Below are 26,152 nucleotides of genomic sequence, written 5' to 3' on the forward strand. Positions count from 1 at the left end.
ACAATAGCTGAGACTGGTTAAAGGCAGCAAGATGTTCCCCAGTGCCTCACTTTGACTTGTGTCAACAATCACATTACTGCAAAAAGCGAGGCCTCATTCAGCTTACACTCGTGTCAGAGAGTGTCTATAAAGAAAATAGGATGTCTTTGTTAATCTGCTACATTATTTTAAAAGCAGAGATGTAGACTGTAGAAAGGAGGGGTCACATTTTTATAAAACAACAACCTTTAATTGTAAAATTTGTCTCCATTTGAATGTTCCAATTGCTTCCCAAATAATCCTTTTGTAAAATTTACCATTCACTAAACCCCTCGCTCTGGGGAGCTGGGACCCTTTGATCAGTATGAGAATGTGGGCAGACAGCAGTTTTTTTTTTTTTTTGCGTCTGTTTTCCGGCGACTGCTGCAGACTGTTGAGCGTCCTGCTGTTGGATCCTCTACAGTGAAATACAGACACACTTTACTGTTTAGCTGTCAGCATTGTAATCATATTTAATCCAGCTGCTAGCTAGCGGTGGGCCTAACATTACCTGCTGTCAAGTGTATTATGTTAACTAGCGTCACGTGCAGCGATGCTTCTGGCTGCCTCTAATGTCTGTTTCAAAGCATCAGAGCAACGGCGCGGAAGGCATATCGGTGGCACGGGGTGAGGCACCGAAATCTGCATTGCTAATCGGTTGATAAATACCGGTCGTTAAGGCACGGTGCCGTGTTAGTACGAGCCTCGTTACCTTCCTACCTCTAAGTGAGGGTGCCCTTGAGGCAAGGCCCTTAACCCCAACTGCTCCAATGGAGCTGCTCAGTGGCCAGATCAGACTGTGGTGTACTGGGCAGCTCCCAGTATAAATAATGATCAGATCGGACTGTGGTGGTACTGGGCGGCTCCCAGTATGAATATGATCAGATCAGACTGGCTTGGTGGTACTGGGTAGCTTCAGTATGAATGTGATCAGATCAGACTGTAGGTGGTACTGGGCAGCTTCCAGTGGTTATGGTCCGAATCAGACTGTGGTGGTACTGGGCGGCTTCCAGTATGAATGTGATCAGATCGAACTGTGGTGGTACTGGGCAGCTTCCAGTATGAATGTGATCAGATCAGACTGTGGTGGTACTGGGCGGCTTCCAGTATGAATGTGATCAGATCAGACTGTAGTGGTACACTGGGCAGCTTCCAGTATGAATGTGATCAGATCAGACTGGTGTGGTACTGGTACTGGGCAGCTTCCAGTATGAACATGATCAGACCAGACTGTATGTGGTACTGGGCAGCTTCCAGTATGAATGTGGAACTGTGTAGATATGACACCTTGGTCAATCGTTGCAAATGAAAGTTATTTTTAATCGACTTACCTGGATAAATAAAGGATTAAAAAAAAAAAAAAAAAAGCGTAGGCTCAATCATTAGCATTTCTGAAACGTATTACCTACAGTGGTAACTAAATTTTAATTCAAGGCCAAGAGCACATGTTGACAACTACATTAAAGGGATTTTCACAGCTGAAAAGATGAATATATGTTTAAATTGGGTCCTTATGTAGTAGAAATGTATTGACTTTTTGTTTTAGAAATTGCTGCCTACTAGGCTGAGAAAAACCAGAAAATGTGTTTTTGGCTCATGTGGATGAAAGACACCAAATCCCAGAATGCACTTGCTTCGCCTCTCCATTTAGGCCATCCCAAGCCACGCCTATCGGTTACAAAAGGCAGTCAACTGAGTCAAGTCTATTGTGTTTTGTTGTCATTTCAACCATATACCTGAAACAACGTTTCACCATGACTGAAGTGGTGTTACACATTTAAAATATATAAAAAACGACATTATATAAAAACAACATAAGAAACAGGCTGCATTTAGTACCCACATTATAGGCTCCGTAAGTTCAGCTAACGATACTAGCATTAGCACTTGGTGGGCTATAAACAGAGTATAAACACAGCCGTAAATTTATGTGGAATGGAGAATGGTCGTCATTTAACAGTCACAAACTCCACCAGCAGTTAGCAGTTAGTTGGATACAAGCACCCCATTTCTGCACCAGGCAGTCCGTGTTAACAATCCCACCAGAGGAGGTTCAAGATGGCTGACACTGCTTTTTTGCTTGGTAAACCCCGGATAAGGCGACAGTCCAACCCCTATGGGTGGGTTAAAAACATACAGAACTAGCTGCCTGTAGTCCAAAAAATACCTCATGTCCCCCCTGAGACCAGAGATCTCTGTATTGTGGGTCTGGACAGAATCTTCCGATGACGCAAAAATCGTTATTTAACGTCGGGAAGATTCTTTCCAGACCAACAATCTGAGATCTCTGGTCTCAGGGGGACATTTAGGGAAGATCATTCAAAAATACTACCGTGTTTCTACTGATACAAAGCTCAATGTTAAATCGGTGAAGTATCCCTTTAACGTAAGTGGCTAATAATAATGTTAAAAAGACTAAGATGACTAGCACATGAACTTTGTGTCGCTCATCAGTAGTGTGGAGTCTGTAAATGAAATGAAAGAGGTGAGGGAAAAAGAAACCATTGTTTGCAGATGAAGTACTCACATTAATAGAGGCAGCACATTGTGTGCGAGACTCCTGCATGGCAATGAGGCAGAAGGCCGTCATGGAGGCATCTGAATCTGTGCCTATCATTCCACCCTAAACACACACACACATTTTTCATATATAATTATTTATATATATATATATATATATATATATATATATATATATATATATATATATATATATATATATATATATATATATAGATACAGGCAAAAGTTTGGACACACCTTCTCATTCAATGCGTTTCCTTTTTATTTTCATGACTATTTACATTGTAGATTCTCACTGAAGGCATCAAAACTCTGAATGAACACATATGGAATTATGTACTTAACAAAAAAGTGTGAAATAACTGAAAATATGTCTTATATTTTAGATTCTTCAAAGTAGCCACCCTTTGCTTTTTATATTAATAAGGGAAATAATTCCACTAATTAACCCTGACAAAGGCACACCTGTGAAGGTAAAACCATTTCAGGTGACTACCTCATGAAGCTCATTGAGAACACCCAAGGGTTTGCAGAGTTATCAAAAAGCAAAGGGGGGCTACTTTGAAGAATCTAAAATATAAGACATGTTTTTCAGTTATTTCACACACTTTTTGTTAAGTACATAATTCCATATGTGTTCATTCATAGTTTTGATGCCTTCAGTGAGAATCTACATACAAATTGTCATGAAAATAAATAAAAAAATGCATTGAATGAGAAGGTGTGTCCAAACTTTTGGCCTGTACTGTAATTGTATTCATCTCGATGAGCTGTTTTTGTAGCACCAAGATTAACCCCTGATTTCCACTGACTGCAGAACAACAGCGTACCGACTCCATCCCAGCTCCTGCGATCTGCAGCCCTCCGGAGCAGATATGCAGAGCTTCTATTTTTGCCGGATGCCGGAGAGCTCCGCAGCAATTCAGCACAGGGCAGATAGTGCGGGACAGGAAGTCGAGCACAGAAACAAAATATTTTCCTGCACGACACCTTGAAAACATCAGATTGGATGGAAACAAACTGTTGTTGGTTTTGTGGTTCTGTTTATAGAAACTACATCCTGTTATATCGCGCGATCATACGTGAATTCGCGAGATCTCGTGGGTCCTCGTGACTTCAGCTGTCAGTGGTGGCCGAAGCCGTTATGCAACAAATCCAGAGCTGGTGGTATCAGGACGGCGGAGCACGGAGCCGGCATGCAGACTGCAGTTGGTGGAAATCGGGGGTTAAGATTAGATGTCAATGAAATCAGTATACGTACAGTTATTCTTCTGTCGCTAACCGATTCAATTTCTCTAAACAAGCCGTCAGGTTGCTGTGCCCTGAGAATCAGAAACTTGATGGCTTCACAGATGTGCTCTTTTTGCACTGCCACCAGATTATCAGCCATGGCAAACACTTTGGCAACATACGCTGTCAGCCTTAGAGAGGAGAGGAGTATGTGTAATAATTTAGTTCCATGTATATGCAGATGTAATACACCATTGTCACATAGTCAGGAAGAGGATGTGTAAACAATTATGTATCATGGATGTTTTGGATGCCTCACCAGGTGCTGCTCTTGTTCTCCTTCCAAATAGCAAAAGACCCATCTTCTTTACGGTAGAAAAGCTCATTCTGGTAGCCTGGAGACAAACAGCACACACAACCAGTTTGAGAAGTCTTGTTACATTTTTCTCTGTGATTATAGTATCTTTGGCATAGGATTTTGTTTGTGCTGACAATCTAGGTTAAGACATGGTAGTCTATGAGTCTATGGCATGCATTACTGTCTACCACACTGCCTTTTTGGGAGTAGATGATGCACGATTATATATGGTTCACAATATTTAAAGTCATCTTGAAACTACTGACAGTTCCGTCAGGATCATGTTTTTTGACTTTTCGAGTGCTTTTAATACTATACAGCCACATATTTTAGCTAGTAAATTAATCGATTTGAAATTGCATAATACAACTATTGCCTGGATTTTAGAGTACCTTTTAGCACGACCACAGTTTGTTAAGATTGGTAACAAACATTCTGATAACATTCTAACTAATACTGGAGCACCTCAGGGCACAGTTTTATCCCCCTTTTTATTTTCACTTTATATTGCTGACTACAGGCATAGTCAGCCATCTTGCTGGGTACAAAAATTCTCGGATGACACTGCTTTAGTGGGTCTACTTAATCATGGTGATGATCTTGCCTACAGAAGAGAGGTGCAGTCTTTTTACACCTGGTGTGAGTCAAACTTTATGAAACTGAACGTAAGAAAGACCAAAGAACTTGATTTTAGAAAGAAAAAAGAGAAGGTCCTTCCAGTTACAATTAATGGCCAGTAGATTGAAATTGTGCAGTCATATACATTTTTAGGTGTACATCTGGATGAAAAATTAAACTGGAAGGAGAATACGAATGTCCTAATGAAGAATCTCAGTCGAGATTGTTCTTTTTGAGAAAACTTAGATCATTTAACATCAGCACAAAGCTCTTAAATGTTTTTTATCAAGGGATTTTGGCTAGTGTTCTTTTTTATGCTGTACTGTGCTGGGGGGGCAGTATATCTGTTGAGGACAAAAATAGGATAAACAAGTTAATCAAGAGAGCTGGTTCAGTTATTGGTCTTAACCCGGATGTACTGGAGGTTACTGTAGAGAAGAGGATTAGTTCAAAACTAAAAATTTTCCTGCTTTTTGAAGTCCATCCACTACACAATTTGTTCAAAGGACTCAGAAGTTCTTTCAGTGAGCGATTGGTAATGCCTCGGTGCTCTAGTGAGCAAATGAGAAGGTCTTTTGTTCCCGCAGCAGTTAGATATTTTAACCAACACTGTTAACTGTTGGATATTATTCTTGTCTTCTATAGTGTTTGTTTTTTATATTTATGTATTGTGAAATTGAATTATTCTTAAAATTGTGTCTGTTTATCAGGGTCTATTAGTCTCCTAATGCAGAATTATTTACTTATTTATTTGTCTGTTAGTTGTGTATTGTGTTCGATTGCTGTATGGTTGGTGGCAAACCAGTTTCCCTATCGGGATTAATAAAGTTTTTCAAATCAAAATACCAAGTCTACCAATCAAACTTTTCTTCTCTAACCCACATATCAAGATGCAAGATGACGCTGTGTCGTGCGGTAGCCTGTTGCAGCAGCTCCTGATATGTATGTGTATTTTGTGTGTTTTTAGTAATTTTTTTGGTCTTAAGTGCAGTTCTTTTTTTATAGTCACTTAGAACATCTGTGTTGAGATGGCTTCTGTCAACTTTGGAACTTTTCTTTTAGTTCTATTCTTACTTTGGTTGTTTTTTGTAACAACCAAAGTCAGCGGGACTATTGTTTACACACGCGATCAGCTGATAGCGCTGTGTCGACCTGTGCTGCTGCCGGGGGCCAAGCCTGAAATCCCGAAAGAACTATGGAGGAGACGCCAGGGTTGCAGAAGTGGATTAAAATGGAAGGCAAAGAAAAGAAAACATAAGTCTGCTGCCCCAGCGAGCATTATGGGGAATGTACGGTCTCAGGGAAATAAGACGGACGAACTTGCGGCGCTAAGTAAAACCCAGAGGGAGTTCCGCGAGTGCAGCATACTGTGTTTTACCGAGACAGGGCTTGCACTCACACATCCCGGACCAGGGAGTTGCGGTACCCGGCTTTTTGACGGTTTGGGTGGACAGGGACGTTATAGAGAGCGGTAAGAAAAAAACGAGGGGGGGTTGCACTGTATGTGAGTGAAAAGTGGTGCAATCCCAGACACGTGAATGTGAAGGAAAGTTTCTGTAGCCCGGATATTGAGCTGCTGGCTGTGGGGTTTCGTCCTTACTATTTACCGAGGGAGCTTACATCTGCCAAAGTCATCGCGGTTTACATCCCACCATCTGCTGATGCAGGGCCAGCTGCTGACGTCATCCACACCACTGTCTCACAACTTCAGACGCAGAAGCCCAATGCCTTCATGGTTATCACTGGGGATTTTAATCATGTTTGACTGGATAAGTCCCTCCCGGACTTTCAACAATATATTAACTGCCCCACAAGAGACAATACAACTCTGGACTTCCTGTATGCTAATGCCAAGGATGCTTACAGTGCCACTACCCTCCCCCCCTTGGCAATTCTGATCACAACCTTGTCCTGCTGTCTCCTAAGTATGTTCCTCTTGTCCAGCGGCTGTCTGTCCAAACAAGGACTGTGAGGAGGTGGACTCAGGAAGCTGAGGAGGCTCTGCAGGACTGTTTTGAGTCTACAGACTGGGGCATACTCTGGGAGCCACACGGGGAGGACATCAATAATATGACAGACTGCATCAACGAAATCAAATTCTGTGAGAACATTACCATGCCCCCCCAGACTGTATGCTGCTTTCCCACTCACAAGCCGTGGATCAGCAGTGACCTGAAAGTTCTTCTGAATGAGAAGAAGAAAGCTTTCAGGTCATGGGACAGACAGGAGCTAAGGGGAGTACAGCACAAACTGCGTGAGAAGCTGAGGGAATGTAAAAACACATACAGGAGGAAACTTGAGACCAGTCTACAGGAGAAATATATGAGGGAGGTGTGGACAGGGATGAAAGAGATCACCGGGCGTGGGGGTCGCACTAGACCAACACCAGGCAACCGTGAGGGAGCAAATGAGCTGAACTGTTACTTTAACAGGTTTATCTCACAGCCATCCCCTGCATCCTCAACCATCTTACCAACCCCCTACACTCCTCACTGCCCCCTCTTTCTCACACCCATCCACCCTCACCCCATTGTGTTCTGCCACCACATCCACCCCCACCACTACAGCACATTTCATCTCCCCACACAGACACTTCATGCACCCCCCCCTGCTTTTCTTTTACACCTGGCCAGGTGAGGAGACAGCTGGAGAGGCTTCACCAGCGCAAGGCTGCTGGCCCAGATGGCATCAGCCCCAGGGTCCTGAAGACCTGCGCCAGTAAGCTGTCTGGTGTTCTTCAGTATCTCTTCAACCTGAGCCTTCAGAGGGTGCCGCTGCTGTGGAAGACATTCTGCCTTGTCCCGGTCCCCAAGAGGTCGACTCCATCAAGCCTCAAAGACTACCGCCCAGTGGCTCTTACATACCATGTGATGAAGGTGCTGGAGAGGCTGGTCTTGGCCTACCTGAGGCTGCAGCTTCTCTGGACCCTCTACAGTTTGCCTACCAGCCTCGTCTGGGAGTGGACCATGCTGTCATCTATCTTCTGCAGCAAGCTCATTTGCACCTGGATGGCGGTGGCGGCACTGTGAGAATCACATTTTTTGATTTCTCCAGTGCATTCAACACCATCCAGCCACTGCTACTGGGTGAGAAGCTGCAGAGGATGGGTGTCGGTGCGTCCACAGTTTCCTGGATTACTGACTACCTGACAGACAGACCTCAGTCTCCTGGATCACTGACTACCTGACAGACAGACCTCAGTCTCCTGGATCACCGACTACCTGACAGAAAGACTTCAGTCTCCTGGATCACTGACTACCTGACAGACAGACCTCAGTATGTCCGTCTGGACCGTGTTCTGTCTGATGTGGTGTTGAGTGGTACGGGGGCTCCACAGGGGACTGTGCTGTCTCCCTTTCTTTTCACCTTATACACCACAGACTTCCAGTACAACTCAGAGTCATGTCACCTACAGAAGTTCTATGCAGTTGTTGGGTGTATAAGGGATGGACAGGAGGGACAGTACAGAGCGCTGGTGGAGCGACTTTGTGGAGTGGTCTGGTAAGAATCACCTGCTGCTGAACGTGGATAAGACCAGAGAGATGGTGATTGACTTCACGAGGAAGGGAACGGCTCTGCAGCTCCTTTGCATTCTGGGTGGAGATGTGGACATGGTTGAGGAGTACAGATACCTGGGTGTCAAAATCGACAACTGAACTGGAAAGTCAACAACACTGCTGTTTACAAGAAGGGGATGAGCAGACTCTATTTCCTGAGGAAGCTGAGATCCTTCAACGTGTGCAGCAGGATGTTGGAGATTTTGTACCAGCCTGTTGTTACCAGCAGGATGGTGGAGATGTTCTACCAGCAGGATGGTGGAGATGTTGTACCAGTCTGTTGTTACCAGCAGGATGGTGGAGATGTTCTACCAGCAGGATGGTGGAGATGTTGTACCAGTCTGTTGTTACCAGCAGGATGGTGGAGATGTTCTACCAGCAGGATGGTGGAGATGTTGTACCAGTCTGTTGTTACCAGCAGGATGGTGGAGATGTTCTACCAGTCTGTTGTTACCAGGAGGATGGTGGAGATGTCGTACCAGTCGGATGTGGCCAGCACTCTGTTCTCCGCCATCTGCTGGGGCAGCAGCATCGGAGCCAGCGACACAAACAGACTGAACAAACTGATCAGAAAGGCTGGCTCTGTTATTAACTGCAAACAGGAGACATTTGAAGCTGTGTTGGAGAGGAGGTCACTGAACAAACTGTTATCTATCATGGATAACCCTGAACACCCTCTCCATCCCACACCGGTCCAACAGAGGAGCACCTTCTCTAAGAGGCGCCGACAGCTTCGATGTCATCATTCCTACCACAGGCAATTTAACTGTTTAACACTTCTTCACTGAGTGACAGATAAGACTCTTAGACATCACAACTGCACTGATTCCAACTTGCACAATAGGTTTATTTACCTACAGCGTTATCAATACTATTTAAAGTTTTTTTTTTTCAGTACAGTTTTTATTCCCAACGTATAGATATTTTAAACTATTTATTCTTATCCTATTATTATTTAATGTATATTGTATTCTTTTACTTCATGTATATTCTGTATGTGTGTCTGATATTTTTGCTGCTGCAACACCGGAATTTCCCTTTTGTTGGGATCAATAAAAATTAATCCATCTATCCATCCATCTATCCATATACAAAGAAATTGGGAGGAGAGCCTTTAAATTTAAAACCCCATCCAATTGGAATGGTTTACCTAGGTCTTTTAGAGCTATCTCCTCTTTTCACTAGTTTAAGATGTTTCTTATTAATTATTTGCATACAAGCTGCAACTCTTTTCCTCATGCTTGATATTTTTGTCCATCCATCCATCTTCGTCCGCTTATCCGGTGTTGGGTCGCGGGGGGAGCAGCTCCAGCAGGGGACCCCAAACTTCCCTTTCCCGAGCAACATTAACCAGCTCCGACTGGGGGATCCCGAGGCGTTCCCAGGCCAGGTTGGAGATATAATCCCTCCACCTAGTCCTGGGTCTTCCCGAGCCTCCTCCCAGCTGGGCGTGCCTGGAACACCTCCCTAGGGGAGGCGCCCAGGGGGCATCCTTACCAGATGCCGAACCACCTCAACTGGCTCCTTTCGGCGCAAAGGAGCAGCAGCTCTCTCCGAGCTCCTCACGGATGACTGAGCTTCTCACCCTATCTCTAAGGGAGGCCCAGCCACCCTCCTGAGGAAACCCATTTCAGCCGCTTGTACCCTGGATCTCGTTCTTTCGGTCATGACCCAGCCTTCATGACCATAGGTGAGGGTAGGAGCGAAAACTGACCCGGTAGATCGAGAGCTTTGCCTTCTGGCTAAGCTCTCTTTTCGTCCTAGCAGTGCGATAGATTGAATGCAATACCGCACCCGCTCGCCGATTCTCCGACCAATCTCCCGCTCCATTGTCCCTCACTTTCGCGAACAAAACCCCAAGGTACTTGAACTCCTTCACTTGGGGTAAGGACTCATTCCCTACCTGGAGAAGGCATTCCATCGGTTTCCTGCTGAGAACCATGGCCTCAGATTTAGAGGTGCTGATCCTCATCCCAACCGCTTCACACTCGGTTGCGAACCCGATCCAGTGAGTGCTGAAGGTCGCAGGCCGATGATGCCATCAGGACCACATCATCTGCAAAGAGCAGCGATGAGATCCCCAGCCCACCAAACTGCAACCCCTCCCCACCCGACTACGCCTCGATATCCTGTCCATAAATACTACAAACAGGATTGGTGACAAAAGCGCAGCCCTGGCGGAGGCCAACCCTCACCTGAAACGAGTCCGACTTACTACCGAGAACCCGGACACAGCTCTCACTTTGGTTGTACAGAGATTGGATGGCCCTGAGAAGAGACCCCCTCACCCCATACTCCCGCAGCACCTCCCACAGTATCTCCCGGGGACCCGGTCATCGCCTTCTCCAAATCCACAAAACACATGTAGACCCGGTTGGGCATACTCCCAGGCTCCCTCCAGGATCCTTGCGAGTGAAGAGCTGGTCCGTTGTTCCCACGACCAGGGCGGAATCCGCATTGTTCCTCCTCAACCCGAGGTTCGACTATTGGCGAACCCTCCTTTCCAACACCTTGGAGTAGACTTTACCAGGGAGGCTGAGAAGTGTGATACCCCTATAATTGGCACACACCCTCTGGTCCCCCCTTTTTAAAGGGGAACCACCACCCCAGTCTGCCACTCCTTTGGCACCGTCCCAGACTTCCACGCAATGTTGAAAAGGCGTGTCAACCAGGACAGCCCCTCCACACCCAGAGCCTTGAGCATTTCTGGACGGATCTCATCAATCCCGGGGCTTTGCCACTGTGTAGTTGTTTGACTACATCAGTGACTTCCGCCTGGGAAATCGGCGACAATCCCCCATTATCCTCCAGCTCTGCCTCTAACATAGAGGCGTATTAGTCGGATTCAGGAGTTCCTCAAAGTGCTCCTTCCACCGCCCTATTACCTCCTCAGTTGAGGTCAACAGTGTCCCATCCTTACTGTACACAGCTTGGATGGTTCCCCTTCCCCCTCCTGAGGTGGCGAACAGTTTTCCAGAAGCACTTTGGTGCCGACCGAAAGTCCTTCTCCATGTCTTCTCAAACTTCTCCCACCCCCGCTGCTTTGCCTCTTTCACGGCAGAGGCTGCAGCCCTTCGACCCCTTCCGGTGCCCTGCAACTGCCTCCGGAGTCCTCCGGGATAACATATCCCGGAAAGACTCCTTCTTCAGTCGGACGGCTTCCCTGACCACCGGTGTCCACCACGGTGTTAAGTGGGTTACCGCCCCTTGAGGCACCTAAGACCCTAAGACCACAGCTCCTCGCCGCAGCTTCAGCAATGGAAACTTTGAACATTGTCCACTCGGGTTCAATGCCCCCAGCCTCCACAGGGATGCCGCAAAGCTCCGCCCGGAGCTGTGAGTTGAAAGTCTGTTGGACAGGGGCCTCCTCAGGCGTTCCCAGTTTACCCGCACTACGTTTGGGCTTACCAGGTCTGTCCAGAGTCTTCCCCACCCCCTGACCCAACTCACCACCAGATGGTGATCGGTTGACAGCTCTGCCCCTCTCTTCACCCGAGTTTCCAAAACATACGGCCTCAGATCAGATGAAACGATTATGAAATCGATCATTGACCTTGGCCTAGGGTGCTCTGGTACCAGGTACACTTATGAGCATCCCTATGTTCGAACATGGTGTTAGTTATAGACAATCCATGACTAGCACAGAAGTCCAACAACAAACAACCACTCTGGTTTAGATCAGGGAGGCCGTTCCTCCCAATCACGCCTCTCAGGTGTCTCCATCATTGCCCGTGTGCGTTGAAGTCCCCCAGCAGAACAATGGGTCCCCCACTGGAGCCCCATGCAGGACTCCAGTCAAGGTCTCAAGAAGGCCGAATACTCCGAACTCCTGTTTGGTGCATATGCACAAACAACAGTCAGAGTTTTCCCCCCACAACCCGCAGGCGTGGGAGGCGACCCTCTCGTCCACGGGGTAAACTCCAACACAGCGCGCTCAGCCGGGGCTTGTGAGTATCCCCACACCCGCCCGGCGCCTCACACCCTGGGCAACTCCGGAGAAGAAAAGAGTCCAACCCCTATCCAGGAGTATGGTTCCAGAACCAAGACTGTGCGTGAGGTAAGCCCCACCAGATCTAACCGGTGGCGCTCCACCTCCCGCACCAGTTCCGGCTCCTTCCCCACAGAGGTGGCGTTCCGTCCCCAGAGCCAGCGTCTGCCGCCCGGGTCTGGTCCGTCGAGGCCCCCTGACCTTCACTGCCACCCATGTGGCATCGCACCCGACCCCAACGGTTCCTCCCACAGGTGGTGGGCCCATGGGATGGAGAGGGAGTTGCCACGTAGCTTGTTCGGGCTGTGCCCGGCCGGGCTCCGTGGCAAACCCGGCCACCAGGCGCTCGCCCGGCGAGCCCACCGTCTGGGCCTGGCTCCAGGCGGGGGCCCGGGCTTCCTCCGGGCAGGGTCCTCCATCTCTGCTTAGCTTTTTCATTGGGGTTTTTGAACCATTCTTTGTCTGGCCCCTCACCTGAGACCACTTTGCCTTGGGAGACCCTACCAGGAGCACAAAGCTCCAGACAACACAGCCCTCAGGTTCACAGAGACACACAAACCTCTCCACCACGATAAGGTGATGGTTCACCGATATTTTTGTATTTTTGTATTTATGATTATTATTATTAGATTTTTTAACTGTCTATATGAATGACCTTAACTGTGTTATGGTTTTGGTATTTTGCTTTGCATTTGGTTTACGTTTATTCCCTGTTGTGTTTGTTTTCTTGTCTGTGTATTGTGTGTTTCGATTATTCCTGTCTTCTCTGTTGTTCCTTGTGTTGCCTAGTGGTTTGTCAAGTGTCTGTGTTTAGTTGTTGTCATATTTTCTGTCTGTGTTCCTGTTTCCTGTTTTATTTTGATAGTCTGGTTTTCTGTCTTGTCTTGTCCAATTAACTTCCTGAGTTTTCCCGCCTTTGTCGATTGTCCTGCCCCGCCCTGATGTGCTTCACCTGTTGTCTCACCTGTTTCTGATTTACCCATCTCCTCATGTATTTAGCCTCTGTGTTCCCCTTGTCTTGTGTCAGATCGTTTTGTGTCCGTGCCTGTTTAGTTTGTGACCATGCCCTTGTGTTTCCGTCCTGTGCCTTGTGTCTGTTCCTGCGTCACTTTACTCCTGCCTGTGTTTTGCCCATCAGTTTATGTTTGTAAGTTTTCCAGTCTTTGTGCTGCCGCTTTTTGTTACAATTAAATTAAAACCCTGAGTTCCACCATCTCCTGCCTGCCTGCCTCTCTCTGCATTTGGGTCCTCATCCTCCCGCTACATACAACAAACTGTTTATTGTCTAATATTTAATGGTTGGAATGGGGAGGATATAGGTGGTTTTGGTGTGATGGAGAGCCTTTGTCAGTATGTATGTATGTCTGTGATGTATGTTTTTCTTGAGGTCCCTTCAAATTGTTTTGTTAACTGTCTTGTTTAATTGTGAATGTACTGTATATTTTTGCCTTTAAGGACCCTGTTGAAAATTAGATGTTACATCTCAAGGGGTCATTTCAAATAAAAGAAATATAAATGTTCAGTCAGAAACTTTAAAATCCCACACAGAGGGTAATCAACCAACTATTAAGATTTCTGGTATCTGTGCAAATAAATACATCTTTGAGCCCACCAGTCTTGATGTGTTGAAGGGCTTCGTTACGTTTCTGAAAGCCCGCAGTTTCCCACTGGTTGGTTTTGTCCAAATATGTGGCTGCAATGACTGGTAGGGTCATCTTAGCAATGTTTTGTTCTCCACAGCCGCTGGGCTGGCGGATCAGAGTACCGATAGAGTTCCCACTAATGGCGTTCTCCACCAGCACAGAAACTTGTTCTCTCCCTGCACACACACACACACACACACACACACACACACACACACACACACACACACACACACATGCACACACATACACAAAACAGGAACAATTAACCAAAACTAAAATCCAACCAGTAGAGGTGGTCATATCACTAATAACGACATTAAGAACAATACAGTACCAATTAGCACCTATACGGAGTTCATTGTACAGGCACTGTATGCCATAAACATGCCAAAATATACCATAATATCTGACCTGTCACTGAGATCTGGGTGCTAGTAGGTGCGTTTCGGACCAAATCTTTCATAGGAATTCCACTGTTGAGAGTTTCTTCTTGTTTACCACCTAAAGGGAGAAACAGTGGGCAAGTTGGGAGATCAGGTAGCAAATGGTGAAAATTTAATATTACATAATTACTACACAATGTGGCTATTTAATGGATAAACTCACCTACACCTTTAGTAGTGGGGTCTAGATCTATAATCTGAGAAGATTTAACCAGTACGCCTTCAGGCTGGAAAAACAACGTTGAGGACAAACATTAGAAATTACAACTATTTTGGAGCAATCTATGTTATATTGCAAAATAAAATATCACGATCCTCAAGTGTATAGATTTTTTTCTGACACCTCTATTTCCTACACTGACTTTAACATGGGAGTTTGTTGTTCTTTGTGGATACCACTGGGGCTGGGTACCGAGACCCGGTACTAATACGGCACCGGTGCCTTAACGACCGGTATCTACCGGACCGAATAGCAACGCAGATTTCGGTGCTTCATTCCGGTGCCACTGATATGCCTTCTGTGCTGCTCTCTGATGCTCTGAAACAGATGTTAGAGCAACAGAAGCATCGCTGCATGTGACGCTAGTTAACATAATACACTTGACAGCAGGTAATGTTAGCCTACCGCTAGCTAGCAGCTGGATTAAACACAGTTAAAATGCTGACAGCTAAATGGTGTAAAGTGTGACTGCATTTCACTGTAGAGGGTCCAACAGCGGGACGTTAAGCAGTCTGCAGCTGCCGCTGTTGGAAAAACAACACAGACTGTACATTCACTTGAAACTAGTGTAGGACATATTTTGTCAATAAATGTGTGAAGAACGTCTAAGATCATGAATGACACATTGTCCTCTGCCCTCCCTGATCTTATGGGAAGGCATCTGGCTCGGTAACATTTGGAAGGGAGTATCAGGACATTGGAAAGATAATTTGAACAGAATGTATGATCGGGAAGTGGGAAGTGTGGTGCATGTTGTGGAATGACCTTGGTTTTCATCACTCCTAAGCCTGCAAGAGATAGAGAAATACACAGATGCCCCAGTAATATGAACATTGTAAAACATTTTGTACCCAGTGTACACATTTGATAAATGGAATGCAACCATAAAATATCCCAAAAGAAACAACTGTCTGTTTTGGACTGGGAGTGGAGAAAGTCAAGGTAACATTCCATACAGTGTGTGACATCGTGGTGGGGACCGAAAAGATGGGACAGCAGAGCTAAGAGGATCTGGACTTCAACCACCTAATAGCAGCATGTCCAGGGATTGGCCAGGGGACTGGCGAAGATGCATTAAAAGGATGAGGTGCAGAATAGCAGACATCAGATGTCTGGCGGGACTTTCGTCTGTTTGCTAGGCAGAGGGATAGGCCTGTATTCAAGATATTTGATCCATGTACACACTTGTATTTGCAATATCATTTCACTGAAGCTTGTTATATTTTAACTGGGCGAATTGAGTTTTATTTCTGATCTACCAGTCAACGGACATTTAAGATGTAAAGGTGTGAGGTGTAATGACCTAAGTGGAGTCAGATAGGGTTTTGGCTTCTCTTGCCAGGCCAGAATTGGTCAACGATCACGTTTTTTAAACCTACACTAATTTTGACCATATGGCCTTAGCAATAAACAAGCCGTCCTTTAATGTCGCCGACTGTTGTTTAGTACCCTTCTTTTTTCTTTTCTTTTTTTACTTTCTTAAAAAATATCAGATCAGGCACCGGTATCAGAAAAAACCCAAACCATACCCGACCCTACTTACCACCACCAGCAGCTTCTTTATGATTCCATCACTGAGCCAAGAATCTTTAACAGCTGCTTTGATCTCAATGCTAGGGTTTCCTTCTTTCATGGGAATAATGATGAAGGGTACAGCTCGTGTAGTTTTGGCCCCCATCTTGACCTCCTGGCGATACCTTTTACGTTTAGAGGCTGAACTGCACACATGCTGCTCTTCAGTCAGATCCACACGCACCTTAAAAATGAGACAAAGATGGCGAAAAAGATTAAAGTACCTGTATGTGTAGTGCAAGTAAATGTATCAATTTTAACATCAGTGTACACTGTGACGATTTTTCAATCTAAAGTCAGCGGCTGCTGTTTCAATCCTTATTCAGGGACCACTACGGTCTATATAAAAGAGACTTCAGATACAGTATTAGGGGACCACTACGGTCTATATAAAAGAGACTTCAGATACAGTATTAGGGGACCACTAAGGTCTATATAAAAGAGACTTCAGATATAGTATTAGGGGACCACTAAGGTCTATATAAAAGAGACTTCAGATACAGTATTAGGGGACCACTAAGGTCTATATAAAAGAGACTTCAGATACAGTATTAGAGGACCACTAAGGTCTATATAAAAGAGACTTCAGATACAGTATTAGAGGACCACTAAGGTCTATATAAAAGAGACTTCAGATACAGTATTAGGGGACCACTAAGGTCTATATAAAAAGAGCCTTCAGATACAGTATTAGAGGACCACTAAGGTCTATATAAAAGAGACTTCAGATACAGTATTAGGGGACCACTAAGGTCTATATAAAAGAGACTTCAGATACAGTATTAGGGGACCACTAAGGTCTATATAAAAGAGACTTCAGATACAGTATTAGAGGACCACTAAGGTCTATATAAAAGAGACTTCAGATACAGTATTAGGGGACCACTAAGGTCTATATAAAAGCATCCAAAGAGCACCATGTCATGGGACCTTTAAAACATGTTTTATTAAATCATGCCAACACTTATTAGTCTATTTTTAATAGCTTAGTATTCTATGCAAAAAAGGTATGTATAAAGGCTTAGTTTTTTTTGCTTAAAAACATTGAAGACCCCTGCTCTAGAGGGATCCAACACCGGGACGTAACAGTCTGCAGCTGCCAACGTCTTGAAACTCGCCTCGCCAGCCTCGCGCTGCATTCAAAGTTATTGTAAATACCCTTTTCACATCTGGTGGTTGATTTTGTCGTTTACCAGCAATTTACTGGTGAAATAAATCATTGTTATAAGTTGTTATTACATTATTAATAAATCATGTACTTTTGACCATATGGCCTTAGCAATGAACAAGTTCTTTAATGTCGCCAACTGCCGTTTTGTGCTCCTTTTTATATTTTATATTATATGCATTATAAATATATATATTTAGGTTCAGGTACCATTTTAAAAGTATTGTTTGAGCACAGGTTTCAGAAAAAATCCAAACAATACCTGACCCTACTCCTAATAAAATATCATAGTCTCATTGGTTCTGACCTGAAACACCAGAGCAGAGTAACTTTTGGAAACTGTAACAGACTTACAGTGATAGGATCGGGGGTGTAGTTGTGGAGGATTGCCTTAATTTCCAGCTGCTCTCCACGGACAGCAGAGTACGGCAGCCTGAGATCAATGAAGAATGCCTTCCGGACAATGACCTCTAACGGCTCGCCAACACAGATTCCTATAAAATGAGAGGGATACAAAAAAATTATGTGTTTTTTCACAGCCAAATGCATGCACTCCTGGCCGGACCGGCTATCAAAACAAAGAACAGAGAAGTTTGAATTACAGCACACAACGGGAGTATGACATCATTCATAGCTCAGGCCATTACTCCTCTATGTGTATGTATGTATGTATGTATGTATGTATGTATGTATGTATGTATGTATATATATATATATATATATATATATATATAGTACAGGCCAAAAGTTTGGACACACCTTCTCATTCAATGCGTTTCCTTCATTTTCATGACTATTTACATTATAGATTCTCACTGATGGCATCAAAACTATGAATGAACACATGTACTTCAGAAAAAAATAACTGAAAACATGTCTTATATTCTAGTTTCTTCAAAGTAGCCACCCTTTGCTCTGATTACTGCTTTGCACACTCTTGGCATTCTCTTGATACTTATCTTTGGTGCCAAGGCTCAAAGACAGTAAATTGTGGCTTATCTCAGTTCTCTGTCTCTAGAGCAAAAGTGAAAATAGAAATCTATTTTCATGACTATTTACATTGTAGATTCTCACTGAAGGCATCAAAACTATGAATGAACACATATGGAATTATGTACTTAACAAAAAAGTGTGAAATAACTGAAAACATGTCTTATATTTTAGATTCTTCAAAGTAGACACCCTTTGCTTTTTTGATAGCACTGCAAACCCTTGGTGTTCTCTCAATGAGCTTCATGAGGTAGTCACCTGAAATGGTTTTCACTTCACAGGTGTGCTTTGTCAAGGTTCATTAGTGGAATTTTTTCCCTTATTAATGGGGTTGGGACCATCAGTTGTGTTGTGCAGAAGTCAGGTTGATACACAGCCGACAGTCCTATTGGACAACTGTTAGAATTCATATTATATATTCATATTAATCAGCTAAGTAAAGAGAAACGAGTGGCCATCATTACTTTATCAAATGAAGGTCAGTCAGTCCGGAAAATTTGCAAAAACTTTGAATGTGTCCCCAAGTGCAGTCGCAAAAACCATCAAGCGCTACAGCGAAACTGGCTCACATGAGGACCGCCCCAGGAAAGGAAGACCAAGAGTCACCTCTGCTGCTGAGGATAAGTTCATCCGAGTCACCAGCCTCAGAAATCGCAAGTTAACAGCAGCTCAGATTAGAGACCAGATGAATGCCACACAGAGTTCTAGCAGCAGACACATCTCTAGAACAACTGTTAAGAGGAGACTGAATCAGGCCTTCATGGTCAAGTAGCTGCTAGGAAACCACTGCTAAGGAGAGGCAACAAGCAGAAGAGATTAGTTTGGGCCAAGAAACACAAGGAATGGACATTAGACCAGTGGAAATCTGTGCTTTGGTCTGATGAGTCCAAATTTGAGATCTTTGGTTCCAACCGCCGTGTCTTTGTGCGACGCAGAAAAGGTGAACGGATGGATTCTACATGCCTGGTTCCCACCGTGAAGCATGGAGGAGGAGGTGTGATGGTGTGGGGGGGCTTTGTTGGTGACACTGTTGGGGATTTATTCAAAATTGAAGACATACTGAACCAGCACGGATACCACAGCATCCTGCAGCGACATGCCATCCCATCCGGTTTGCGTTTAGTTGGACCATCATTTATTTTTCAACAGGACAATGACCCCAAACACACCTCCAGGCTGTGTAAGGGCTATTTGACCAAGAAGGAGAGTGATGGAGTGCTGTGCCAGATGACCTGGCCTCCACAGTCACCGGACCTGAACCCAATCGAGATGGTTTGTGGTGAGCTGGACCGCAGAGTGAAGGCAAAAGGGCCAACAAGTGCTAACATCTCTGGGAACTCCTTCAAGACTGTTGGAAAACCATTTCAGGTGAAGCTCATCAAGAGAATGCCAAGAGTGTGCAAAGCAGTAATCCGAGCAAAGGGTGGCTACTTTAAGAATCTAAATTATAAGACAGTTATTTCACACTTTTTTGTTAAGTACATAATTCCATATGTGTTCATTCATAGTTTTGATGCTTTCAGTGAGAATCTACAATGTAAATAGTCATGAAAATAAAGGAAATGCATTGAATGAGAACGTATGTCCAAACTTTTGGCCTGTACTGTATATATATATATATTTATATATATTTTTCTTTTGCTGCGATATTGATATTGATGCTATAATTTGTTTCTTTCAACCAAAAAACCATACAACTAGTTTTGTAAATTATCAGTTCACTACTTTCATTGAATCTGGGTGTTGTATTAAATAAAAAAACGCTGAAAAAGTGCCATAAACATCAGGGGAAAAGTGACAAAAGTGTCGAAAAAGACAACCAAAACGATAATCAAAAAGTTTTAATTTAAAATTTTGACCCAGAGAAAAAAAAAGTTGCTTGTTGGTTGATGGGAAGACAACACAAGAGATAAGGATAGCAGCAAAACTAAAGCACAGGACAGCTTTGAGTCACTGACTCCTCACCGTGAGTTCTTGACAGACTAATGCCAGTGAACTGCCAGGTTGTGATTGATTCTTGCAAAGGAACTTTTGTCATCCATGATGTGGTGTCACTGAAACAAAGAAAAGTGTTAACAGTAAAAGTAAAAGTGTATTGTTTGTGTCTGTATTCCGGTTGACTCACCAGTTAGGTGTATGTTGAGGACAAGCAGGCAGATTCACATCGGACCACAGCCAACTTTCAGGGAACTTGGTGCGAGAAACAATTTCATTGCTGTCCATGTAACTGTCATCCTCCTCACCTAAAGTAAAGTGTCATCAAAAATGTTATGGGTTTGACTGTCCTCTACCTACCAGTATGACCGAATAACCACCCAGGGCTCCCCCCCCCCATCCCTTGTCCCTGTGTCTTACTGCGAGCCAGTATGAGGCTATCCTCCTTCCTCTCAGCTCGCTGGGTTTCCATCTCCTTGCAGCAGTGCAGGAAGGCTGCGGAACAGGCTTCACCATCACTGATGTACTCGGCTCGCCTCTCACAGGTGTAGGAGAGGGGGGTGTTCCTCATGCCATCCAAACAACACTCACGTTGGAGCTGGTCTTGATATTGACTCACTGGGAAGAAAGAGGGTTGTGGAGGAATGACAGAGGAAGAAGACATAAAGTAAAAGAAAAATGGTGAACTGGAAAGCATTACAAAGACAACCACAATCATGTCTAACTCCAAACATTGTGGAGAGCCTGAAGTCTGTGACAGAAGATGAATGAAGATGTGGTTATTGGGTAGTTTAGAGCTGTGGTTCTTACCTAAGCTGGTTGTGACGTCCATTATAGTAGCAGCTCGTTTCCTGCGTCTGGGGGCCGGACATTTTAACTCTGGAAACGTATCACACACAAGATCTTTAACAGAACCCAACAAGGTTGGAAAGTAGACCTAACTTTTCCATGGTATGGTTGTATATAAAACTCCTACAATCAGTGAGGTCCTTTATCTGGTCAAACCAAGAGGAAACCTCCGGTGCTGAAAAATTAAGCCAATGCAGATTGCCAAAACCGGCAGTTCATCGAGTCCACTTGAGACTGGCTCCAAAGGGGAGTCAATCCCATTAGCCCCCCATGTTACAATGCAGAACTGTACAGCATAATTTAACATTTTAGGACTGATTTAGTTTTTTTTTGTCTTTTTATTTGTTGAAATGTGTAAACATTATATAAATGCTTTAAAAGGGTCGGCTCAATCAAAAACTATTTGATTATTATTTATTATTACCCCTAGTGTAGTCTTGCATTGCCAGACCTTCCTCCACAGCTCTGCGGAGGAGGGTCTGACTAGTCCACACAGCATTCCTGGATGGGAGAAAAATGTGCTCTGGTTTATTGGCATTTCTTTAAACCAATCACAATTGTCTTGGGCGGTGCTGAGCACCGGACTCAATGACAGAGCCTCTGCAAAATAGCCTCGGGAAGGAACTTGCTTTGGTGGAACGTATACGTTAAAAAAATAGTTTTAGTCGTGCAACAGAAAAGATTGGACAGTTCTATTTGTATAGGCTTCGCCCTCTAAGAGCTGTTGCTATTGGGTTTATCCCTCACGCAACAATTGATTTCACAAACAATGTCTCCGAAAAATCTGCATGCCCAGATACCAAAAAAGGGGAATAAGAAATATAATGTAATTTAATTGAAAAGACCCTTTAAGATGCATTTCTTCTACTGTCCACTAGATCAGTAATTCGCAAACTGCGATCCGCGGACCACTAGTCTGTGAGGGTACTGCAGGTAGTCCATGGAAAAGCAAAATAAAATATTAAATAGTTTTTTAACCTTTATTTTTTCCAGGAAGTTTACATAAAAATTAAGAATATGTATATTGATATTAAATTTAAATTAAATTGTCAAGTTATTGTGTGATAACTAAAATAAGCTAGTGGCGCTCGGCACTAAAGGTTTTTTAAATTTTGACTATATCCAAGTGTTCTTATTACTGTATAGATTTAATACTCCATTGCTATAGAAATAAGCCTGTTGTTCAAATGAACTGATTATGCCCTTGGGCGCTTGAGTAAATAAAAAAAATAAATATGTGGCAGCCATTGTGTGCAGTAAACTTTCTTTTAACAAACCCTTTGTACTGATGCAATGACCAGTTAGAGTTTTAGTGCTAGTAGGCCTATTAAGCAGTGCGGATTAATTCAGGTAGGACTGTGTTTAGACATATTTTATGAGGTGGTCCACGAAAATTCTTGATTACAAATAGTGGTCCACACACAAAAAGTTTGAAAACCCCTGCACTACATGGTTACTCCTAAAAAAAGCACTTGACTTATGGCCATTAATAAAGGTGTGTGATATGTGCCTGCTTCTCTTTATTAGACTAGGTATTTCATTGGTACAACATTAAGGCTTAAAGAGTGGTATTTTCTGGAAAGGGGAAATTAAAGTATTGTCACCTTGTCTGTAGGGAGTTCCAGAAGTTGTGTTGGACTCAAACATCAGCCCAGCATCATAGAACACACCCATACCATTCTTCCCCCCACCTGGTGTGCAGCCTGTGTCGTACTTCTCTACAATATCCCACACCTGAGCAGAGTCGAGGTCATTCACGCACACAAATACAAACAAACAAGGCTTACAGGATATAGATTAAACAGAAATACTGTATCTGTAACATACGGTATATGAAAGTTCTGATATGGCACGAGATAAACCTAATCACACAATTTATTTGCTGGATATTTCTTTAGCCAAAAGTTAACAAACTTGAAAGTTAACATGTGTGTAATTTTTCAAACCCTTTTACATGAAAACCCCTCTCAAATATATTTTTTTTACAGATAAATACAAAATAAAGAAATTACCTTTTTCTGGGTGAGACGGTGCTTGTTGTTTAGGACGTAGACACCTTTGTCAACTGCCACCAGTCCCACTTTGGCCCCTGGGTCTCCAGTGACCTTCAGACCAAAACTCTTGCGAGGCTCATAGGATGGAGCGGGTTCGGATGGCTCCAGTCTCAGCTAAATGTGAAAAGGGAGGTCAATAAATTGGCAATGGTCTCACGGCAGTTCGTGAAATGGTGACGTTATTTTTAAATCTATTTATTCATAATGGACATATATACACGGACATGAATATCTTGTTTATTTTGTGGTGGTCAGCATGTAATGGGTTTAATTGGGTATAGGAAAAAAAAGAACGCGGATATACACCGGGTCCTCCTAAAGTCAGCTACATCCAGTGACGGACTGGCCATCTGGAATATGGGCAAATGCCAGAAAGGCCACCGCCCTATGGACCCCTATGGACCACTACTGATAATTTGTCTTTGGTTAATTTTATTTTATGCATGGCATGCAGCCAGAAATATTCAAGATTGTACTGTGGTGGGGTGGGTGGAAAGATTCACTCCAAGCAAGCTAGTGACAAAAACAGGGCTGTGTGTTGCACATGCCAGGGTGTTTTTTGATCCCAGTCCGTCACTGGCTACATCTGTGTTGTGTGTCTCACCGAGCCCATGCAGGAGTCCTTTACATCCACCCAAATGGAGTCTGATACCACTTCATTGCCATTTGTGTGGTAGTAGGCTACGATGCGGAATGATGGCAGCATGTTTTTGGTAATGGGAACAATCAGGGAAATCAGAAGTTGACCTTTGTTATTGTAACGTCCAGTTTTCACCAGCTGACCTCTGCTCAGGATCTACGGACACATATTTGAATATCAGTTCTTATTCAACATGTACTGTATAGACTAGACATGCTGTGGAATGCAACAAAAAGAGTTGTATATGCACACATGCAGGTGTAAAACATCTCTCACCAGGTATGTGATGTCATTGTTTAGTGTTTCCTGCTTGCTGAGGGTGAGGCTGAATTTCAGGTTGTCTCCTAATTTCAGCTCAGGTGAATCCACACCTGCAGATGTGACATTTGTGAACTAAATTGCCTCTTGGGGACATTAAAGACATTTCAACTTCAACTTCACTTTATTTTCTATTGAACCTTTATTTAACCAGGTAGGCCGTTGAGAACAGGTTCTCATTTGCTACGGCGACCTGGCCAAGAAAAGCGTAGGCATGCAAGACAACAAATAGTTTCACATTCAATACAGTACAAGAACACAGAATACAACAGAATACAATATGCTACAAAAAGTGCAGAATAAGGGGGCAATTACAAATGCCAGCACGTATTGAGGTGCAAGTAAGTTGATGGATATGCACTATACATGAGCAGAGAGTCTATATCACTGCTGAGATGGTCTAAAGAGTCAAGTGAGTGACGAATGAAGAGTCAATAAACAGATAGTCTAGTGGACTAGTTAGTGAGGTAGATCAGTTCTAACACAATGTGAATAGATAGTCTAGATAAATGCTGAGGTGTAGTGAAGAGTCAGTTTACAGTTAGTGCAAATGGTGGTCTAGGTAGTGATGTATATCAGTAATAATACAATATGCAAGAATAGACAGTCCATATAAATTGCTGAGATGTAGTAAAGAGTCAATGTACAGTTAGTGCAAAGTGTGGTCTAGGTAGTGATGAAGATCAGTAATAACACAGTATACAAGAGTAGACAGATTATATGAATGCTGAAATGTAGTAAGGAGTCAATATAGTCAATATACGGTTAGTGCAGATTGTGGTCTAGATAGCAAAGTAGATCAGTAGATGTGCAAAAATTGTGTGACAACAAAAGTGGGAAGAAATAAGTGTTAAGCATACAAGGGTAGGTGAATAGTGCAAATAAGCATAAACATATATGAAAAGTGCAATGCAGGTGAAGATGTGCATCTGTGCAACTATGCAATGGGGCATGACAGAGATACTGGAAGGAGTATCAGCCAAAGGAGGTGTGGGCTTTTGGAGTGACCAAGACCGAGATGTAACTGCTTGAGCGAAGGCTGCGGCTGGGTAAAGCTATAGTGACCAGTGAGCATAGGTACAGCAGGGCTTTGCCTAGCAAGGATTTGTAAATGAGTTGATACCAGTGAGTTAGGCGTTGAGTGTGTAGCAAGGGCCCGCCAACTAATGCATAGAGGGTGCATTGGTGGGTGTTATAAGGCGCTCTGGTCACAAAACGTATGGCACTGTGGTAGACTACATCCAGTTTATTCAGGAGAGAGGTTGAGTCAGTTCTGTATATGACATCACTGAAAACTAAAATTAGTAAAATTGTCTGTAAAAAGGCCCTTGCTCTCTCTCCTGAGATGATCGACCAATCAGTGACGAGAGTCATCGCTTTGATCTCCTGCCAATCACTCACAGTCAGGCAGGAGAAGAGCACAGAGCGCAGCAGCTGTGAAACAGACTTTTCTTTATCTTTTCTTTCCAGTTTTCGGACTTGTTGAAGTGATGTGTGTAGCCCAGAACGTATGTTTAAACTATCCCGTAGCTTGCTAAACTGTCATGGGTTTTACTACCTCGTTATCTGTGTAAATGTTAAAACTACGTTTATTTATATTTCAATAAGTGTTCTGCTATGATGTGGATAAGTTTTGTCCGTGTTACGACGTGCCGTTTATTTGGAGAGAGATATATTATCGCCTTAATAATATTGCTGTTGCTTCGTTTGTTATTGCAAAGCTGATAGATGTGCAGATTTGCTAATATTACTTGTTGATATTCGCATGGTGTTAGGGCAATTTGCTAGTAACGTGCAATCACCAGTAAACAGACTCGCGCTGTGGAGCCACGTGCTCAGCTATTAAAGGTGTATTACACTGTTTGCACCATGTACGGATATGTGCTGTAATAGATGTGGCTTAGTTTTAGTTTGTGTTACTGTGCAATGTGTTACATTGATGTTGATTATTATTGAGAAATTAATGTAATTCTTAGTATTGTTTCTTGTTATATGTTGGTGGCTATAACATTTACTTTGGTAAAT

General features: G+C 43.6%; 1 protein-coding gene across 1 annotated transcript in view; it reads right to left on the reverse strand.

The window, feature by feature from the left end:
• Positions 1-1,898: 1,898 nt before the first annotated feature.
• The window catches only part of LOC114556732 (complement C3), a 45,880-nt gene continuing 21,626 nt past the window's right edge, over positions 1,899-26,152 (reverse strand). Inside the window, exons 13-29 of the mRNA XM_028579765.1 lie at positions 24,086-24,180; positions 23,774-23,965; positions 23,128-23,283; positions 22,720-22,849; positions 21,077-21,145; positions 20,687-20,884; positions 20,457-20,574; positions 20,297-20,385; positions 17,696-17,835; positions 16,145-16,357; positions 14,545-14,608; positions 14,350-14,439; positions 13,905-14,111; positions 4,091-4,166; positions 3,803-3,962; positions 2,546-2,641; positions 1,899-1,913 (exon numbers count right to left, since the gene is read on the reverse strand). Coding sequence (XP_028435566.1) covers positions 1,899-1,913; positions 2,546-2,641; positions 3,803-3,962; positions 4,091-4,166; positions 13,905-14,111; positions 14,350-14,439; positions 14,545-14,608; positions 16,145-16,357; positions 17,696-17,835; positions 20,297-20,385; positions 20,457-20,574; positions 20,687-20,884; positions 21,077-21,145; positions 22,720-22,849; positions 23,128-23,283; positions 23,774-23,965; positions 24,086-24,180 — 2,108 coding nt within the window. The remainder of the gene's footprint in view (positions 1,914-2,545; positions 2,642-3,802; positions 3,963-4,090; positions 4,167-13,904; positions 14,112-14,349; positions 14,440-14,544; positions 14,609-16,144; positions 16,358-17,695; positions 17,836-20,296; positions 20,386-20,456; positions 20,575-20,686; positions 20,885-21,076; positions 21,146-22,719; positions 22,850-23,127; positions 23,284-23,773; positions 23,966-24,085; positions 24,181-26,152) is intronic.

This window comes from Perca flavescens, chromosome 6 (assembly GCF_004354835.1).
Source record: "Perca flavescens isolate YP-PL-M2 chromosome 6, PFLA_1.0, whole genome shotgun sequence".
NCBI lineage: Eukaryota > Metazoa > Chordata > Actinopteri > Perciformes > Percidae > Perca > Perca flavescens.